At 43.5% G+C, this 16,333-nt stretch overlaps 1 protein-coding gene across 2 annotated transcripts in view; it reads left to right on the top strand.

Moving 5' to 3' along the window:
• COP1 (COP1 E3 ubiquitin ligase) overlaps nt 1-16,333 on the top strand; it is a 689,508-nt gene that overhangs the window by 387,121 nt on the left and 286,054 nt on the right. For both annotated transcript variants that reach the window (XM_085601600.1, XM_085601601.1), the window contains exon 15: nt 1,731-1,847. In XM_085601600.1, coding sequence (XP_085457726.1) covers nt 1,731-1,847 — 117 coding nt within the window. The remainder of the gene's footprint in view (nt 1-1,730; nt 1,848-16,333) is intronic.

Below are 16,333 nucleotides of genomic sequence, written 5' to 3'. Positions count from 1 at the left end.
CCTGCTGGCTCTCCTGCGTTCTGAGGGGTGGCCCTGACTTTCCCTTGCTGAGTTAGTCCCACAGACCTTGCTGGTCTGCAACACAGCTAACCTATTTTTATTTTTATTTTTTGCATATGCCAAGTCTTGTTGGTGGTCCTGCATTTCCCCCTGGTCTACATAGCTGCTGCTTCAACCTCACCGCTCTGCATACAAGGACCTCTAACAAGGGCTGGTATTGTGCTCGCAGGACCACTCCATAGTAATCCATTACAGCTCATATTAAGTGCCTGAAATTGCTGAAGGACTGCTGCTTCTGTGAAGGTAACTGTTCTTGAGAACCTTGCTTTTCTCCTTGACTAGCTCCCTCATGGAGTGGGTCCTCCCTACTATTTCTAATCGACCACCTTGACACCTACCTAAGTTTTTCATCAATAAGTTTCTAAGTGTCTAATTCATTGACTTTGCCAAGTCTTATTCGTGGGTGAATGAAATTGCTTTGATTTAGGTTTGCTTGTGAAATAATTGTTCAGGAACCTTCCAGTGGATCTTATTCATTTCATCGTCTAAATTATTATAAAAAACAGTCTATTTTTATAAATTGGTGTTGGATTTTCTTGAGTGTCATGTTGATTTCTTCTTCAGTTGTTGTGGTGCTTTTTAAATGCTTTGCACTTGTTCCTCTGTGTAAGGTTTGCTTCTCAGTACCACAGCTACACAGGGTTTGGACCTAAAGGGGATGGTAAGTGTATTACACAGTGAGGTCGGAAAACTACACCATACAATACACCCCTTTCCTCACAGCAGTCTGTTCCTGGTGGGAGGAAAGTCCCTCCTGCATGTTCAGCTGTGATACCATGCATCCATATGTATTCAGGCCTACTCTGTGTGTTTTTTTGCCCAGGGGCCTCCAATCTTGATACTAGTAGGCGATTTTCCTCGATGATGAAGATGCCTACACCAGGAAAGTTCAAGACCATCCTGGATTCTACCCTCCCTCATAGAGGCGGCTTGTTACTGTGCCCTCACCACACTATAGGGAGATTTATAATTAATGGCAGCTGACTGGTGTACAGGGGCAAAGAACTTTGTCTATTTGATTACACGCAGGTGCAACATCAGTAGATTTTCACAGCACATTTGCTTACCTATTGGCTTGAGCACCTCTTCACATGAGGTCCAGGAGGTCTTTGCAATTGTTGTGCTGGTATTTATGTGATTCATGCCTGACAATAAGACCTACTGCAGAAAAATATCTTCTATTCAAAAAAGATCTCAGAACGTCCCCTTTCTGTTATTGGTACTAAGGCAAAAAACCTCAAGGGAACCTAAATAGAATGAGTGTCACAAGCATATACACACATTGTTCTCACAGAAGGAAAGGTCTTCATTTTCAGATCCAAACATTTAATGACGATTCTATTTTTCACAAGTATATCTTCTACTATTTATAAGGTTGGACAGTGAATGATGTATAGATTAATCCGCTGCCGTACATCCCATGCAGCCATTCTGCAAAGAGGTCCTTAACTCCTTATTGTGATGGGAAGGTATAAAATGTTCAGTGGTGGCTGCAAAATGAAATATCTGATTTCCATCATCCCGTGAAAACGATCACAGTGTGTATAGAATATTGTTTTGCTTCTGTGCTTTCTTGTACGTTATCTGTTAATCACTGTATGCCCAGAAGCCGAGCTCATATAAACATTGCCCCAGCCCAACTGATTCTCTCATCACTTTTTCTCTTCCAGTCAAACTATGGTCCACCAACCTGGACAATTCAGTTGCGAGCATTGAAGCAAAGGCTAACGTCTGCTGCGTCAAGTTCAGCCCCTCTTCACGTTATCACCTGGCCTTCGGCTGTGCAGGTAAATGGGGCTATCAATTATTTTTGCAGGGGAATGTGGCAGTGGCACATTGTGGTTTGCTGTCGAGGGACTTTGGTACTCTCTGTCTGGGGATATTCGTTCTTGGTGTCTGGGGACATTGGCACGTGTCCGGGACATTGGGGCTTCTTGTTGGGGAGCACTGGGGCGTGTTGTCGGCAGGGACGCTTGGGCTTGTTCTCGGGTAGATGTTTAGCTTGTTGTCATGGAAAACGTTGGGGTAGCGGCAGAATGTTGGGGCTTGGCATCATTGGGAAGGGGAACAACCTTTACAACGTGTTCATTACCACAGAATACCTTTACCGCGCATCTGTACCATGCATATGCCTTTACCACACACATTTTTAGGGTTTACGGTGGGTGAAAGTATTTGGGTGGCATGGGTATTTTTAGGGTTTAGGGTGGGTAAGGGTATTTGGGTGGCATGGGTATTTTTAGGCTTTAGGGTGGGTTACGGTATTTGGGTGGCAGGGGTATTTTTAGGGTGGGTAGGAGTATTGGGTGGCAAGAGTATTGTACTTTAACCCGACTCCGCTTCCACATTTTATTGGAGTCCTCACTAAGCCGCAATTTTCTTTTCGGCGCACTCTAGTGTTGCAATGTACTCACTATATCAGTTGCTTGATGCCGCAGACATACTGTGGCTAGTTTGCTCAAGTGTTTTTTTAATGCTTGTTGTATGTTACTGTTTTTACTGAAAGTTGAAATTCCACTAAAGGGGGGCTACTTTGGAAAACTATATGCATATTCTCATTTGAGGCATAGCCAAATTTGCGCAGTTGGGGGGATATTTACTTCATAAAAGGCTTTAATGTACTTTGCTACTTTGAGGTAACGCTTTACCTCTTGTAGGGCAAATTGCACTTTAACCCGACAACGCTTATGCATTCCATTAGAGTCCATGCTGAGGCGCCATTTTCTTTTGGCGCACTTTAGTGTTGCAGCGTCCTCACACTATATGAGTTGCTTTATGCCACGGATATGCAGTGGATGCACTGCTGGCACGCCAAAGGCTAGCCTGTCTACAGCCGTCCACTTCCGGATCGAGGCCAGTGCCAGCCATGCTGCCAGTAAGCTGCGACTCGCCCCCTCTTAGGTACTCAAGGGCTAAATTGCTAGCTTTTTATGCTGCCTCCTGTAATTGTATATGTGGGCTTACCCATACCAACCTAGTAGTAGGATTGAAATATCCTGTTTGATGTTTCTCCCTTGACGTTCCTGAGATGTGTAGCCCTTACTGAGGTAAGGGCAGAGGATTTAAGCCTCACATTTGGCCTGGTGGTTTGTCTCTACCCACATTAGGTTCTGCCTTTTCTGCCTGCCTTATCAACTATCGTTCCTTACCCAGACATGCTCTGGACACTTTTTATTTACTTGTTGAGAACCATTGGGACTTGATGTTTCTTAATAAAACTTGGCTTAAAGACTGTTTGGCCGCCGATATTCCACTAGCAATTTCCCCAGATTTTTCTATTGAGCATGTTGACCGAGTGGACACAAATAGGGCGAGGTGGCTATTATACATCGCTCCTCCTTCTTCTGTTCTGCTTCAAACTTGGTTAACGTTAATGATATTGAAGGGTTGTCTTTCACCATTGTTTTAGCCTCATCTTTCACTTTATCGGGGGTGCTTATTAACCATCCTCCTGACGCTTTGTCTGCCTCCTTACAGCTTCTAACCGATGCACTAGGTCAACTATCCCCGCCCCATGCCTATTTTTTGGTATTGGGTGATTTCAACCTTTATGTGGACGATTTGAGTAATAGAACTGAGCAGCAGTTTTGGTCCTTAGTGGAAGGTTTTAACCTAGAACAACTAGTTAAGGAGCCCACACACAAAGCAGGTCATACACTTTAGTCTATCTTAGCAAATCCTTCAACAGTCCTGTTGAAACATTTTCTGGAACCTGCTTGGTCTGACGACTTTTTAATTCCTTTCTATATGCTCTCCACAGTCCCTTTTAGCTTGCAAGGACTGACAAAGATATTTTCCATAACTTGGCATAAAATCTCTGACTCTCAACATATGGGCTCTTTACAGTCCACACCCTGTTATGAGTAAGGAGACTTGTAGCATGAAGTTTCCGTCTTCAATATCTGGCTGGTCAACGCCCTAGACAGCCATTGCTCTTTTGAAATCCCATACCTCAAAAAGATCAGAGACTTCCCGCACCATGGTTTTCAGACACCCTTAAGTTATACAAATCCCTATATAAATATCTGCAATGGAGATCCGCTTATAATAAAGGGGCAAAAGCAATCTACCAGGCTGCTTTGAAAATCTATCACGCTGACATTAGGACGACTCAAAAAACTTTCATTGCATCTTCCATCTCTGAGGCTGCTAATAATCCCAGACAGTTGTTTAAACTTGTGAATTCTTGTCTCTCCCAATGCAATGGAGTTATGTAAGGACCGCTCCGATTTCTTTTTTGAGAAAATTCAAGCCATCTACGAACAATTTCCTACACAGAGCCCCACCAATCAGGGAGTCCTGATGTGTCCCTATAACCATAGAGGAGTCAGCTGACGACTCAAAAAACTTTCATTGCATCTTCCATCTCTGAGGCTGCTAATAATCCCAGACAGTTGTTTAAACTTGTGAATTCTTGTCTCTCCCAATGCAATGGAGTTATGTAAGGACCGCTCCGATTTCTTTTTTGAGATAATTCAAGCCATCTACGAACAATTTCCTACACAGAGCCCCACCAATCAGGGAGTCCTGATGTGTCCCTATAACCATAGAGGAGTCCGCTGCGGAACTCACAAGATGCGAATAAGGCTCCCCTCTGGATCCCTGCCCTCCTGCTATTTTAGAATGTGCTGGTCCAGTGATGAATCTCGTCATGAATAGACTATTGACTGACTCCCTAGACCGGGCACTGGTTCTTTCTAGCTGGAAGCAATCTCTGTTGCTTCCCCTGCTAAAGAAACTCGTGGCTGGCCCAAGGGTTCTAAGCAACTTTAGACCTATTCGACACAATTGCTCTTTTGAAATCCCATACCTCAGAAAGATCAAAGCCTTCCATGCCTTGGTTTCCAGGCGCCCTTAAGTTAGAGAAATGACTTTGTAAAAGGTTAGAGCGGCAGTGGAGATCCAATTATGATAAAGCGGCGAAAGTAATCTACCAGGCTGCTTTGAAAAAATATCACACTGCAGTTCGGACAGCCAAAAAAACTTTCATTGCATCTTCCATCTCTGAGGTTGCTAATAATCCCAAAGAGTTGTTTAAGATTGTGAATTCTTGTCTCTCGCCCAATGCAAAAAGAAACACCTTTTCTCTTTCCTTGGAGTTATGCGAGGACCTCTCTGATTTTGTTTTTAAATAAATTCAAACAATCTACGAACAATTTGCGGTACAGAGCCCCACCAATCAGGTAGTGATGTCTAACTCACCCTGGACCAGATTTGTCTCCACAACCATATAGAGGAGTCAGCTGCGGAACTCTCAAGATGCAAATAAGGCTCCCCTCGGGACCCCTGCCCTCCTGCTAGTTTAAAACGTGATGCATCTTATCATAGACTGTTGACTGACTCCCTGGACTTGGCTCTGGTTACTTCTAGCTGCAATAAAGCATTGTGGCTTCCCCTGTTAAAGAAACCATTGGCTGGCCCAAAGGTTCTAAGCCACTTTAGACCTATTTAACACCTTTCTACGGTTGCTAAACTATTGGAGAAAAATGCCAACAGGTTGATATCACACTTTCTTGAGTCCAGTCTTCTGCTGCATGATTCCTAATCGGCATTTCGTGCTGAGTATAGTTCTGAGTTGGCTCTGCTCGAAGTTTCAGAATTCATAAAATAAAATTTGGATCTGAATTAATCTGTTATGGTAATGTTACGTGACCTCTCATCTTGCTTTGATACAGGGTGCCATGTTATTCCGCTTGACAGACTTTAAAGGATCGGAATCAGAGACTAAGCCCTGCTACTGTTAAAATCTTTCATCGGTGATCGCTCCCAGTCTTTCTTCCTTTCTCCTTATACCAAACCTTTGGAGTGTGGAGTTCTCAGGGCTCGGCACTTAGCCCCACCATTTTTAATGTATGTCTGGAGCCACCGGCAAAACTAGTTGAGTCTTGGGGTGTGCAGGTTTGATCCTACGCGGATGACACCCAACTCCTTCTGGCTTTTCATGTAAACGCGCCTATTACCTTGTGTTCCTTTAAGCTTTGCCTGAAGGCAATAGTTGACTGGATGAATGCAAGCGGTTTAAGATTAACTCTGATAAAATTAGGATTCTTTTCTTCGGGACCAAGGCCTCCCCCCTAATCCAGTATCTGGGGGCCATTTGAATTGCGTGCCTCTTCCTGCACCCGTGCTAAGAAATCTCGGGGTAAAATTTTATTCAAATCTTACTTTTGAACCCCAAATCAAGGCATTATCCGCCACGTGTTTTGCCACTTTCAGGTTCCTAAGAAAAATGCTTCCTTCAGCTTATTCCTGAGGACTTCCATAAAACGATAGTCCATGCCTTGGGGGTTGTCCCGTTTGGAATATGATCTGGGGTTGTCCGCTTTTTAAATCCAGCGTCTGCAAACCATTCAGAATGCTGCTGCTCGTTTAATTCTCAAGATTCCTCCCCGGGTGACAGGGTGCTGCCATTCACAACACTTTCATTGGCTCCCTGTCCATAAAAGGATCCAATTTAAGGCGCTCATCTTTGCCTTCAGGGCCTATACTCACAAAAGTCATCTCTGTCTTAGGTGCCGTTTTAAGCCCTACTGCCAGGTGGGATCGTTGAGATCTAACAACATCAAACTGTTCCAAATCCCCCGCATTCACAAGACCAGAGGAGGAGGCAGATAATTTGTTTTCCTGGCCTCTAAGTTGTGGAATGCTCTTCCTCGTGGTTTGGAAAGAAGCACTTCTGAAGCTTTTTTCAGAAAGAGCCTCAAAACTTGGCTTTTTGCCTCCTGCCTAGAGGTCATCTAGCCTCTCTGTCTTTAGGTTTTCTTGGTTGTGATCTTTTCCACCAGCCCCAGGCCACCTCCTTCGAGGTAGCTGTGCACTCTACAAATGTATTGTATTGTATTTTTAGGGTGGGTAAGGGTAGTTGGGTGACGAGTATTTTTAAGGTTTAGGGTGGGGAAGGATATTTTTAAGGTTTAGGATGGTTAAGGGTATTTGGGTGGTAAGGTTGTTTTAGGGTTTAGAGTGGGCTCAGGGTATTTGGGTGGCAAGGGTGTTTTTAGGGTTTAGGGTGGGTAGGGGTATTTAATCGTAAGGGTATATTTAGGGTTTAGGGGTGGTTGAGTTTAGGGGTCGATAAGGATATATATAAAAGCTATCTGCTTTTGTAGACATTTGTGACATTTACCAACATTGCCAGTTTGAATTTGGATCACAGCACTTTAACGGAAGTATTGTTTTGTAGTTGGCACAACATAAAACATCCGATATTTTAACCTTTCACACTAACAGTTGTTAACGGACTCTGTATTTGCAAGGCCGTCAAAGGGGATTATGGGCTTTGTAGTCCCACTGGAAAGAGTTAATTATCCGGGGGCCGACACTGTGGTCGTAAATGCACTAAGTTTGTGTTATCAGAGCCCGGAGGACTTATTACGAGCCCAATATCTCTTCAATTTGTGTGTTTTGTTATAGGAATGGCCTGCAGTTTGTGAATACAATTTAAGTTATTTTTGTATTCCGTAATTACAATTGTGGGGGATTGTGTTCGTTTTAGTAATGTGGCAATGTGGTGTCTGCAATCTAGCAAGTACATTATTTATAGCACGTTTCATGTTTTACTTGATGCAGTTTTTATTTTCCGATTTAAGTTTTGGTTGGGTTGGGAGCATTGGCGCCATTACGTGTACAAATATCAAAGCACCTTGGCTTGGTATTAGGACATGCCCATCGTCAAGGCAGAGAATAAATATATACTCTTTCTGTTCTGTCTTTTAAAGTTTTTTGGTGGAACAAGCTGGCTGTGCACTATGCTGTTAGTTACATTTATTTATCTACTGCACTTTGCATTTTTATATATTTTCGCCACAATAAGCTTGTTTCAATAGGCATGTTTTACAATTGCGCAGTCCATTCTCTATATTTACAAATGCCTCAATGAAGGGGGAGGGCTATATAATCTTTGAATTTCATGGCGCCAAGTAGATTGACAAAGCCTGCTGCGGGGTCGCGGGAGACCTGAAGATCAATAAATAAGCCTTATTCTCACTTACGTATGTGCCTCTTCTTGCTGGGAGTTGGATTATATATATATATATATATTCACTTAAAAAACCATAGGTTTCACACATGTTATAGTTAGCTGGACATTTAACTCGTAAAAAAAACATTGAAATTCCCCCGTTATAGTTAGTTCAGATAACTATAACTCGCGCGACCGCAATCCACTGCTGATGACGTCACATATTACATCACTCATGACATGGTCAGTGGCATCACTCATGACATCACTCATGACATCATCCTTGTGATAGAGTGGCGGTCGCGCGAGTTATAGTTATCTGAACTAGGGGGGGCGAGGGGGTCAGGAACTCTCTACCCTGCCCCCTTTTCATGTTCTCCAGCTTTCTTTTTCACTGCCACACACAAAATGGCGGCCGACACTTCCTGATTTCGACCGATTCGAATGTTGACTGACATGTAACCACCAATCAGAATTACGCTCGCGCACGTTATGTTGCGCGCACCGTGCGCGCACGGTGCGCGCATATAGATATTTATGTGCATTTAACTGCAATTTTCTCAGGAACTACTGAACAGATTGACACCATATATGCAAAAGGCACATGCCTGAACTGAGGACTACCTCTTTGCCAAATTTCAAGTAATTCTGTTCAGCCGTCCGGGCTGTACCTTCGACTAAAGGTCCTATGCGAAAATGCATGGGGAAAACGCGTTTTGGGACCTCCCTTTTTTCTCAGCCCCCGCTTGACGAATCACCCCGAGACTTTCAGGGTAGGAGCTGAGCGGAGCGCCCCATTAGTTTTGAAAATTTTGCGAGGATTCGTTAACCGGCGCCAACGTTATTCAAAATAGAATTTTCAGATTTCCTATAGATACTCGGTCCTAACTATAACTATCTACTGGGGACCGCCAGTAGATAATATCGCACAACGCCGCTATATCAATAGTGTTAGCTTTGTAACCCCTCTCTATACACCGTTGTTTACTTTGTTGTTGGGCTTCTTTTAAGTCTTTGTCATTGCTGCATGCTCTTCTAATCCTCAGGATTTCTCCATACGGTATGCTACGTATTAAATGCTGAGGATGATGACTAGTGGCATGTAGAAGACTATTGCCCGCTGTCGGTTTACGATAGAGGCGGGTCTCCATTCTCTGTTTTTCTACGTATACTTCCAGATCTAGGAAGTATACTGAGCGATCACTTATGGTCGCTGTGAAATGGAGATTTAGTTCATTCTGATTGATATTTTGGACAAATTCTTCTGCTGTTTCTTTTGTTCCATGCCATATAACAAACAAATCATCTATGTAACGCAGCCATAGTCTTATATGTTTGTCTACAATTTGTTTGTGCTGTTTAGTCAGAACCAACTCCTCCCACCACCCCATGTGGAGGCAGGAGTAGCTGGGGGGAAAACATGCCCCCATGGCTACTCCTCTTGTTTGTTGTAGGATTTGGTTATGGAACAAAAAATAATTATTGTTCAGACAATACCTAATCATTGTTATTAGCATTTTGTTATGTTGAGCATATTGGATTAGTCTTGAGTTTAGATAGTGCTCTACTGCCCGTATCCCATCTTTATGGTGTATACTGGTGTATAGCGATGTTACATCTAAACACATTAATAAATCCTCTGATTGCCAAACCTGATCATTGATATGTCTTAAAAAGTCACTGGTGTCCTGTACAAACGATGGCAAGTTTTTAACATATTCCTGTTAAAAGAAGTCTATATATGTTGATGAATTTTCCAATAGGCTGCCCTTAGCCGATATAATTGGCCGGCCTGGTGTTGTTGTGACATTTTTGTGCAGCTTTGGTACAAAATATATAATGGGCATCACAGGATGTTCATTTAAAAAAAATTTAAACTCATTTATGCTGAGCAAGCCCGCACTTCGCCACCCATTCAGCTTGGAGTAATAATCATTCCATGATGCCCGTACTATTTGAACATTGCTTCTTCTGTAGCAGTTTTTATCGCCCAGTTGTGATTCGGCCTCTGCCATATACATATTCCTTGGCCATATTACCAGATTACCTCCTTTGTCCGAGTTTCTAAGGATTATCTGGTCGTCGGATTGAAGTTTTTTCATGAGTCTATGATATGCATGTTGTTGAAAGTTATATTTTTTGCGACTTCTTTCAGATTGTACTTTGAGATTTTTGATGTCACTGGTTACTGATTCATTAAAGATGTCTAGGGAATCTCGTGTTGTTAGGGGTTGGAATTTAGATTTGGGTTTGATTTTCGTGGCTACTGTTGCATAGGATGTAATGCTTGGACTAATCGGCATAGCATTTTCGCTACTGCTTTCTTGTCTTAGTCCCTGTAGATCTGCCAATAATTTAGCATCCCCTACTGTGAGGTTATAATCGCCTACTTGTGGCGATGCCACTGGCTCCTTGGTTGTATTATTCGCTTTGCAGTTGGTTTAATGATACTTTTTTAATTTTAGTTTGTGAATAAATCTAAATATGTCCATACGCGTTTGTGCTTAACTGAAGCTCTTCTCTGGACAATATGATAACCCCAATTCCAACAATTGTATTTCAGCTTTTTTTAAAACCATAGGCGACAAGTTCACGACTGTATTGGTAACAGACGTATTCACTATGTTTGCTTCCTGTCCCATCTTTTCTTGAAATAAGGTTTTTTCGTTGTTTTTCCTCCTTCTACTAGATTTCCGTCTCTCCCTTCGCTTGATGTTGCGCCTTTGTCTGCTTGTTGGTTTTGTTTGCGTTGGCGCAATGTTTTCTTCCGATCCTTTCTTAGGCAATCTACCTCCTCCGCCATAGTGAATTTGTGAAACCCCAATCTTGCTGACAATTCTATTTGATCTGTTTCTGATCCACTTTCAGGCCCAGAGCTTGCCTCGGACACTGATGTCGATGATGTTGGTTGCATTCCTTTATTCATTTGAGCATTACTGGGAGTAGGGTTTTTTTTTTTAGCTTTTTAAGTGGTTCAAATTTTTTAGCAAACGTAAATATCTGTCCCAATTCGTAATCTTGTTTATCCCTTTGGAATTTATATGTTTTCCGTTTCTTTATTATTTCTTCCTCTTTCGCTAGTCTATTCAGCATTTCTTCCCTATATTTAGTTATCATCGGTGTTATTTCCAATTTGTTAATCTCACTTTTCTATTCATCAATTTGTTGCTGATATTTAGCTCTGTCGCTTTCTGCTATCTAACTAGAATTTCCACCAGTTTTCTTGAGGAGTCTAAGTTGCACTCGGCCCACTCACTTAACATTTGTGGGTCAGGGCTTTCATAGCTTGGGGCTATCATAATACGCAAGCCCCGTGGAATACGTCCTACTTGTAAATATCTGTCAAGGGATTTGTGCTCCCACCACTTTGACTGTTCACTTCTCATTAATTTTTCCAGTTTTTTAAAATTGTCCCGTATATTAGAGTTGCCCCCATTGTTCGTGCCACTTTGTGATGGCCCTTGAATAGTAGTTGTGGGGGCATCATCAAACATCATTTCCGCTGCCGCTTCTCGGCTCCGTAGCATGCTGGTGGTCATTGTGGCTGAAATTCACTAAACTTTGTTCTGAAGCTGAATCGTTAGATAAGTATCACTGAATCGAACTAGCACACCTCCCCTACCGGATTAATTTCAATTGCTCCTACCTCCTGCTCCGTAGCCGGTGTCGTGTCCTCCGACTCGTCCGCCGTTACTTCGCTGGATGCCGAGCCTCGTCACGAATATCCGGGGGCTGTCTGCGACTTCCTCATTCCAGAGACAAACACCAATTCCCAGCGTACGCCGGGTGTAGCTTCTTGCTGCTGAGCCCGTAGCGGGGAGGGGGTCTCGCCAATACCGAGAAAGCCTTCTCGGTAAAAATATCGCACAACGCCGCTTCTGGCACTTCCCTTCCTCTGGGAAAAACGGACGGCGAGACCACAACTTCGTGCTACAATTTATGTTTTTATTCAGCCACCTTGTCCATCATGACGCGTTTCGGCCTCTCGGCCTTGTTCACATAACGCGCTACGGGGTTGCCATATTGTATTTAAAGTGACAGTGTAACCACACGTGATTTCATGTTATCATAGACATGAACAACATACTATGAGTGCAATTTTGCATTGTTAATTTGCAACATGCTGTCATAAATAAGAATTTAACTTATTTAAAAACATGTTTAAATAACAAGCTTGATTGAATAGAATAATTTATATTTTCAAATTTCCGTATGAAAAGTATTTTTTGTTTTGCCAAAAACTTAGGCGTACCTTGTCAAATCTTCACGAAATATTCTAAAAAATCCCCTTCTTGGTTCAGCTGCAGTGTTGAGTGTTTGTGGGTGATCCGTCAACAGGTCAAAGAAAAAAGGGAGGCTCCAAAGCGCGTTTTCCCCATATTATTTCTATGGGTATTTTTCAGTTTTTGAACACAACTACAGCCTGAACCGCCGAACAGAATTACACCAAATTTGATAGAAAGCTAGATGTTGGGTCAGAAAGTGTGCGTTTTAGGTCTTGTCTACGCAGCATGCAAGCGCTGCTATGGAGTGACCTTTTGGAATCACTCTGTACTTTTTGGGAAACTCATGCATGTACTGCACTGTTTCCAATGAGCCCTTGTGCATGTACAGTGTTTACCTTGCGGGAGCGAGCAGCGGCGCCATCTGTTTGCAATTATCGCGCCCGCTGCTGCTCGCTCCCGTAAGGTAAACGCTGTAGATGGACTGAGCCTGTAAGCCACGCTCCCGTTTTTAAACAAAATTCTTTATTCGTAAGGCGCAGCATCGGTGATGCTCTGCTGTATGGCTAACACCAGTGGCAAAGTTGATTGGTCCCAAAGGTTGAGACCTAGTGACTTTGCCAATGCGTCTTTCATGTTTTAGTCGGGTCTTAAAATGCGAGCCAGAGTTCATATTGTCTTTGCCAATGCTTGTTTATTTGGGTTGTTAATATGGATCATCAAGATCCTAGGGAGGCACAGGGTACCAAAGTTCTTTACAGAGAATGATAAAGCAATAACAGAGACCAGACCAAAAACAAGGCCACACAAAACAGATTCTAAGCCTTTGGAAAGATGTGGATGTCTTTGTAATGCAGATATGGGGAGACCAGACACAAAAGGTGGATGCATAGAACCAAATGGGTAGGCAGTGTGCCCAATAGATGGGAGGAGGAGGTAGACCACCCAATATGTTCTGGGGATACCCATAGCTGCACAGGTTCTGGGAGGTGGCATTCCCGAGTGTCCTAATGGAGTCATCCAATGTGGTGTCCACCTCTCAGCGGAACGGCTGCTGGATGGTAGCTGATATACCAATATCTTCACAGCTAACCATGATGTGGCGCATCAATTGCTGTATTGTATTGCTGTGAAAATTGGAAGATTAATGATTTCAAGTCAGTGGAAGGTGAAGGGTGCATGCACGGAGTCACAAGTTATCAAGGATGACTGCCACATTCTCTTAATCAGGGAGGCGCAATCAGGAAGAACATTGGAGGAGAGGCAGGCAGAACTGGATAACTGGATAGTCATTATTTTAAAATATGTATATTTGCAGCAAATTCTACACATGAAAATGCAAACCACAAAAATATAGGCGGGCAGTGTTCCCAATTCTCCAGGAATTTCTCATTTCTGAGGGTACTCTCATAGTACACCTGATAATACCCACAATTGCTTTCCCCCTGAGTTTCAGGTGCCCTGGGTATCGATGAAGATGGGAGGATGAGTACCAGGTCCGATATGTATTACTTGACTGGGATGGATATGGGAGTGCAATGAGGGCCTCTAACTCGAGGTCTGCCGAAGGGTCTCTCTCAGATGGTGAGCCCCACTTGCTGACCGCTTTCCCTGGACAAATTTGCCCTTTGTACACTGGGGTTTTCGGTTTTTTGGGGGTTCCAAAGACTTTATTGGCATTTAAATTACCATAGTAACAGTCCAAAAGTGCATAGACCTTGCATCTAAAAAGATGCATAACATAGTACAGTATAAGGCTTTTCGGTATTTACAGTAAAATAAGCTATCTGATAAGAGCCAGTGGAAAAGGATACAGAAAGGCCGTAAGACAAAAGTGGAAACCAGGGAGAACAAGCATTGGCATAGCCAATAGGTCTCGTCTTTGGGAACTTATAAGTGTTTAGTTATCCAGCACAATGTCATTGGTGCAACAACACCAACTGTTGCATGGCTAAACACTTATAAGGTCCCAAAGGCGTGACCTATTGGCTATGCCAATGCTTGTTTGTGATTTGGTGTAAATCCGTTCTGTAGTTTCAGGGATATTTAAGTTTAAAAAATGTAGATGTCTGGGGACACGAGTCCTTGCAGTGGACTCACGGAGCCTACTGAAATTTGATTGGTTGCCAACACTTCAACTAGGAAGTGTTGGCAGCCATCTTGGGACTCGGCTTGAAGCTGAGTCCTAAACAAAAAAGAAAAGGGGCCAGGTAAGGGACACCCTAAGCCCCTAGCCGTGGCGCAGAGGTCTCCCAGAGACCCAGCCAGGGCTAAAAATAATTTTTTTGTTTAAAAACATGGTCTGCCGCGTTAACTTAATTTGGCCGCCGGGTGAGCAGGTTCTGGGGGTATTGGGGGCTGGAAAAGGAGGGGGTGCAGGGGGCCCTCATCTAGGGTTTATAGTACCCACCATCGCACCCAAGGCTTTAATGGAAACGAATGCAGGGGGCGCACAGACTGCCACCTGGCCCTGGGGAATGGGGTTCACGGAGTCAAAATAGGCCTAGGGAAGAAGGGCCTCGCAGCCCCCTTCCTGAAAAAAAAAATTCTTTTAAAAAGACCGGCAAATAGCCGGAGCCATGCCCCCTTTTTTCACCACTTTGCAAATGCGCCTCCTGATGCACTGCTGGTTGGGGAATGAAGCCCCCTTAGGTCCAGAGGGTCCATGGGTGCCAACAAGCCCTCCTGTTACCTCCTATAAGTCCCACACAGCCTGATTGCTGAGAGAACTTCAGGAGCCACGCCCCCTTTCTCCACCACTCTGCAAACGCGCCTCCTGGCGCATTGCTGGTTGTGGGATGAATTCCCCTTGGCTCCAGAGAAACCTTGGGGGGCAACAAGCCCTCCTGTTACCTCCAGTAAGTCCCACACAGCGGGATTGCTGAGGGCTGGTCGAAGGCCTCCCCCCCCTTTGTTCACCACTCTGCAAACGTGACTAGCAGTTAAAAAAAACATAGAAATTCACATATAAAAACAAAGGTTACAGTGACGTCATAGTTAGGAAATAGATTTTGAAAAACCTTAGAAATTCACTGAAAAAACAAAGGTTACATGAATGTTATAGTTCAGAAATAGAATTTTAAAAACCTTAGAAATTCAGTGAAGAAAACCAAGATTACAGGAACGTTATAGTTAGGTTCAGATTTCCCTCATGCAAAACCACTGAAATTCAGTAGTAATAGTTACCTGAGCTAACTATGACTTACACCCCTTCAATGCACTTCTTATGACCTCACATATTACATCACTCATGACATGGTCAGTGACATCACTGATGACATCGTTCACAGAACCAGTCACACTCACTCACAACCTGTACAACCTCTCATACACCCACTCACACACCCATACAACCACTCACATATCCATTTACAGACCCCTACCAATGCTCACATACCCACGCACTCCTCCACAGAGGTACTCGCACACCCACTCATTTATACAGCCACTCATGCAACCATTCACTCATCATACAGCCACTCATACAACCAGTCACTCACCCTTACATCCACTCACATAGCCACACACTCACCCATACAGCTTCTCACACACCCACTTATTTACCTACACAATCACTCATGCACCCACTTACTCATCCATACAGCCTTTCAACACAGCCACTCACTCCCCCATACAAGCACTCACACAACTACTTACATACCCATTCACACATCTATAGAAGCACTCACACCTCCTCTCACTCACCCATACAGCCATTCACACAGACACTTACTCTCCAATACAGCCACTCGCACACCAACTCACTTAGCAAACACTCTGAAACAGCCACTCACTCGCCCATACAGCCACTTACACACTGAGTCACTCACTCATACAACCATTGAGACACCCACTCACTCACCCATACAGCCACTGACACACCCACTCACTCACCAATACAGCCACTCACACAGCATCTCACTCACCCATGCAGCTACTCACACACCTATACACACAGATACGTACAGTCACACAGCCACTCACATAATATATGTTAGAAACAGTACCACTCTGTAGTAGTGCCCCTAGTATAGTAATTTTACTTTTGTAGTAGGCTAGAATATATGTTTAAAAATCATAAACTTTTAGA

Source organism: Triturus cristatus, chromosome 4_2 (assembly GCF_964204655.1).
Source record: "Triturus cristatus chromosome 4_2, aTriCri1.1, whole genome shotgun sequence".
Classification (NCBI taxonomy): domain Eukaryota; kingdom Metazoa; phylum Chordata; class Amphibia; order Caudata; family Salamandridae; genus Triturus; species Triturus cristatus.
Note: the sequence above shows the minus strand (reverse complement) of the source record. Positions and strands in the feature narration are given on the sequence as shown.